General features: G+C 30.3%; 1 protein-coding gene across 1 annotated transcript in view; it reads right to left on the bottom strand.

Moving 5' to 3' along the window:
* The window catches only part of LOC18036783 (mechanosensitive ion channel protein 10), a 2,795-nt gene extending 1,338 nt beyond the window's left edge, over window positions 1-1,457 (bottom strand). Inside the window, exons 1-2 of the mRNA XM_006427931.2 lie at window positions 406-1,457; window positions 154-280 (exon numbers count right to left, since the gene is read on the bottom strand). Coding sequence (XP_006427994.2) covers window positions 154-280; window positions 406-1,436 — 1,158 coding nt within the window. The 5' untranslated portion in view covers window positions 1,437-1,457. The remainder of the gene's footprint in view (window positions 1-153; window positions 281-405) is intronic.
* Window positions 1,458-5,642: the final 4,185 nt, after the last annotated feature.

The raw sequence follows: 5,642 nt of genomic DNA on the forward strand, positions 1-5,642 counted from the left end.
TGTGATTGATAGTTATTCATTAGGAAATAATGTATAGTTAAATCTTAAATGTACACCGTTATAAATACATCCGTAGTAGAAGATTATTACAGAAAATGAACACAACTAGCCCAGGGAATTAGAATTGAATCCAAACTCAAATAATAAACTTACCACCCATTTTTTAAAATCTGACTTATTGATTTTTCCACTTCTGGCCGCTCCTACAAACAATTTCAGCATATATTTCACATGTCGCTCATTTTGCAAGAATTCCAGGAGCCGATCCTTCTCAATAAACCTAGTCGTCATTAACAATAGAACAAATAAAAACAGAGAGTTTATTTACTTATTTTTTGAAATTAATTTTAAAAAAAACTGCAAGTGGAATTTAATTTTAATTAAAGTGATTAAGTATGTGCTTACTCGCTTTGAGGGTCGGAACCTATATTGGCGATAATCTTATCAGCAAGATGCTTAGCTTCTGATACGCTTTTAATGTCATCCTGATCATCAAGCTCATTTGACATTGACAACTTTGAACCACTGATGAAACGTATTAAGGCTTTCAAGCTGCAAGTAGAAATCTTCTCCTCGGTCATTCTTTTAACCTTTTTCACGTCTCTAATCGTAAAAATAAACTGCATCGCGGTATTTATGTTCCTAAATTTTTTATCCATCTTCTTTTTTGGAGTTGAAAGAACCTGAACAACATGCTGATGAAAGATGGAATCATGAATCCGATCAAAGAACCGCTTGCATTGGAAAGAAACACCTATTAACTTAACGGAGAAAGTCTTCACCAACCAAAGAGCTGCCCCAGCAAGAAAACAAGCAAGAGTCCTTGTAATTATATGATGAAGAATTTTGCTTGTTGCTCTTGATGATCTCTTAACACCATACCCATAGTCAAACAACAAGATCCAAACCAAAAGAACAAGAGTCAACCAAATAAAAACGCTTATGCTCGTCCTCAGTCCGTAAACAAAATACAGAACCAAATGCTTGAGCAAGAAGTTTTTTTCAATGAGGAAAACGATAATATTGATAAACCATTGACTAGCTACACGACCACAGAGAATCACCAATGCTAACACACACCATTTCCACAACTCTAGATCCCATATGACGTGATTTTTCAATTTGTTCACAGTTAAGCTAGAAATCAACAACCCTATTATGGACACAAATAAGATCAACTCAAACACAATTAAAATGGTCTTCATTTTACCTATTATATCTTCCTCCTCTTCGTCTTCGTCCTCCTCCTCCTGCTGCTCCTCTCCCTCCTCATCTTCGTCTTCCCTTAAAGCACTTGATTTCAAGCTCTTTGGCAGAGCAGCAGCGGGAGCTTTATTAGGGTCCAACAATCTTGTCTCAAGCTCTGTTTCAGGAGCTTCTTCGGTATCTGAATTAATCTGTATCACGGCGTTGTCTTTTCCTTTGTCGTTTCCCATTTCTGCTATATTGAGGAAGCAGAGCTAGAGTTGTCAAAAGAGAGTTGCGTGTAATACTAAAAGCGGGAACCGCTATATATAGAAAAACAAGCAATACTTTGGCACTAAACTTTTTCTTAATTAAAAATTTGCTAGTTACTCGAAGACTCAAAGAATCAATACAAATAAAAGATTCAGATTTTGTGTGGGTTTCGGAAAAATTGTTAGTTGGTGACACATGCTACATTGTTCAGCAAAATATAAAAGCTTAAAAAATTAAAACTTTCAAATCATTTTAGAGCTGAGTTGACCTTTCAAAATCTTCTACCATTTGTGTATTTACAGATTATTTAATAATTACCGATCATACTATTATAAATAGTTCAACACAAAGCTTGCTTAACCCTCAATCCAAGTCCTTTTTAAATTATATATAACAAACCTATAATAATGACACTATTACTCAATAATTAATTTTTTCTAATAAAGTTCACGTTGGGAAAAAAATTGTATTCAACCCATTTATATGATTAATTAACGTTTTAAACAAGTTTTGGACTTGTTCTATTGTAGAGCTTAAATTCAAAATGGAAAAGTGAAGAAGGGAAAAAGAAGACGAATAAAGAAGAAAAGAGGAGAACAACTTATACAAAAGAGGGCGAACGAAAAAGTGAAGGAGAGAAAAAGAAAAAGAATAAAGAAGAAATTAATCATCGTTGATATGAAAATAATTCCTTCTTCTTTATTGTTCTTAGTGGTTCTACTTTTTTTATTGGATTCTATATTTTTGTCGGGGATGGATTAGAAGAACTAGAAAATTATAAAGATAATTTTTTTAATTAATCGATTAATTAATTCCAGCAGAAGACAAGAAATTGATTCTGCTTCGTTAGAAAGCCATCACATTCTATACGCAATTGCAAAAAGTATATATTTTTGTCTGTTTTAGACAAGAATAAAAGGGATACCTGGAATTGCAAATCTAGACACGTTTTAGTGCTTTATGTCCGAATGAATTCTTTCTTGCAACAATAAACTTGGCCAATCAGGATTTGCCGTTTACATACGTAGGTCCGGTTGGTTCTGTAGTGGGACTCACAAAATTTTATTTTTAATTTACTGAATCCATAAGTTTAAAATAACGGCGCAACTCCTGAGGATGACAATGGGCCGGGTGAGGTGGGGGGCTACGCCATTTAGAATTTAGTTTTTTACGTCCCAACAGATTTAGAATTTGGAGAGAGAGAATTCTGAATTCCCGCGTAAAAACCAGTTTATCCATCCTCATCTTGCTCCTATTTATTTATTTAGTAGTAAATTTTATATTCAATTTTTATGAAATAAAAGCTATAATAACTCAAATAAAACTACCACTAATATATTGTAAGGTACTTGTATTATTAAAAGTAGGAAAAAAGAAACATCTCCAACATATTAGAACAATATCTTCACTCATACAAAAATATAAAATAATTGAATAAATAATAAGTAAAAAAATATGCATATTTATATATATGGGGATTGGGATAAGGGTGAGGCAGAGAGTAAAAGACGAAATCCCATCCTATTAAGCATTTGAGATTTTTTTTTTCTCTTATTTTCACCCCATTTCCTAAAAATTCATTAAAATTTTGTCATTCCTATACACCCTAAAACCAACAGACTTTTTCATGGCAAGTTTGAGTTGGAGGGACGTACTAACTCGGCAACGTAAGTTTTCCTCTTCACAACACAAATGACCCAACAATTTTTTTTTTAATTTATAAAAAGGAAAATAAAGAATATCTGCCATAGTGCCATTCATAATAAGCTTTTTCTTCTTTTCGTCTTGTTTTCTTCTTCCAGATTTGCTCTTTTGTTCCCATTTTGTCTATTACTTTCTAATACTTGTGGTGGGCTTTGGATTTGGGCTCAATGGTAGAATAAGTACAACTATTGGCCTCAATCCTTTACAATTACATAATAATTTAAACCCCAATATGGTTTCAAAATTAGCCTCATTCCTTCTTCTACAACTAAAAATTCTTTCTACAACTTTTATATATTTTATTGAATAAAGCTTGCAATCTTAACAAAAGAAGAAAAACAATTAATTTTCCCCTTTTTTAATCAAAATTAAGAATTTTATTGGAAAAATACAGTAAAATAAATAGTTCCATTAAAAATAAAAAATAAAAGATTACATGAATCTGTAATTAGAAAAACCTCAACAATCTCTAAATAGTGATGTCTGAATGCAAGGTAGAGGGTCGTCAAACCAAATAAATTAAGAACAAGACAATCTAAGGTTAATTTTTTTTTCTCCCTCTTAAATGATTTCGATTATGGGTGTCAAGCCTGTCTCTCTCTTTTTAAATTTCCCAAACCAATTATGATTGAGAAGGGAAGGGAAGGAGAGAGCTATTAAAAATGAATGTATATTTTAAGATGAGCGACGAGGTATATATTAAAATTAAAGTAAAGATAGAGTTACAAATTCTTATATAAAATTGTTTTATACAAATTGATGGGACATAATTTAATAGGTGTATTAACTATCTCTTGGCTCACATGATTTAATTTTTTTATTTTATATATTCATTCAACTAATAATTTATGCTACATCAATTTAATATAAAATAAATTTATATAAAAATTTGTAACTTTATCATTACGCTAAAATAATTATGTGATTTCTTATAAATAGTTCAATTTATAAAATCATTTATGAGATTTACTTACAAATGGAGTTTACGCAAATTGTAGGCTGCCCGTGGCACCGCTCACATTACTTTTGGGCTATTTAGGCCCATTTGGTTTTAATTTTTTTCCGAAAATGCCCATTGGTTTATTATTATTATTTTTTTATACGGCCCATTAGTTTAGTTAGTATGATTCTCGAGTACATTTAATTGGCACAAAGAAGCCCGACGCAATTACCAGGCAGGCGGTGGGTCTTTGTAGCTGACACGAACATTTGAGGTAGGATTAATATAGTAACACTATGTTATTGTCAAAACTAAAAAATTTCAGTCGTACTGGATTGATCGGTTTAACTACAACCTCCTACAAGTAAAAAAGTGTAAAAGAAAGGGTGAGTATAGAGCTGATCTTTGCTTAGTAATAGGTTTTGAGCATAAAATAATTACTAAAAATATTATTTTTGTTTAATAATTTGATTTTTTATGGTTTTATATTAAAACAATTGATAAGGTGAAGAAGATTTATTGTAAAGGAGCATGTATGAATAAAAAATGAGTAATAATAGAGCCACAAACTCTTGTACAAATTTAGTTTGTACAAACTCATGTGGCATGATAAGATTGGTTGAATTAAATATCATTTGGCCCACATGATTTGTTTTTATTATTTTATATTTTTATTTAACCAATAAATTAATGCCACGTCAGTTTGTACAAGATAAATTTGTGCAAAAGTTTGTGACTATATCATCACTCATAAAAAATTTTATAATAATAATGATGTCCTTAACTTTATTGATTTTATTTCCTAATTGAATAATAAGGATAATTTTGTGTTTATATAATATATTTAAGGATATATATGGAATTGTATTATGTATAAAATTGATTCTCAAAATCAGATTATGTTTTTTAAAAGGATGGGACTATTTAAATCTATTAAAATACTCTTTAAACCCATTTACTTATTATATCCACTATTAAAATTTAAAAACTAAGTTTATACTCTACACACCCACCTAAATACTAAAACTAAACTTTTGAAACTAATTTCTATGTTAATAATTATTTCTAAGCAAAATCATTACCATAATTTACAACTCATTGATCAAGAACATAAAATTGAGATTTTATTTATGATTCATTGAACAAACTTGCTTGATTTGTGTGATTATTGTTTTAGCAGTCAAACAAAAATTGATTTAAATGTGCACATAAATGCTTAGGGGTAAATTTAGATGGATATTTTTGGACCAATAAGTAAAGGAAATTACAAGGATAAAATGGAAATAATACATGAAGTAGTATAAGGATGTCATTTGGAATAGTTTACTATATTCGATGGGCTTGGAATTCAATGGTCCAGGTTGGACACTTTACGATCTTTATGTGAAAGAATAAACCTAATGTAAAAAGAATATTCTTATAATTTTTCTTTAAATATGACACATCACCCTAAAAATATTCTCTTCTTTTGACCTAAGCATGACATTTAATAATAAATTGTATGTATTCTCCTTACCATTAGCCTCCATTGTATACTGTC

Source organism: Citrus clementina, unplaced genomic scaffold (genome assembly GCF_000493195.1).
Source record: "Citrus clementina cultivar Clemenules unplaced genomic scaffold, Citrus_clementina_v1.0 scaffold_7, whole genome shotgun sequence".
Lineage (NCBI taxonomy): Eukaryota > Viridiplantae > Streptophyta > Magnoliopsida > Sapindales > Rutaceae > Citrus > Citrus x clementina.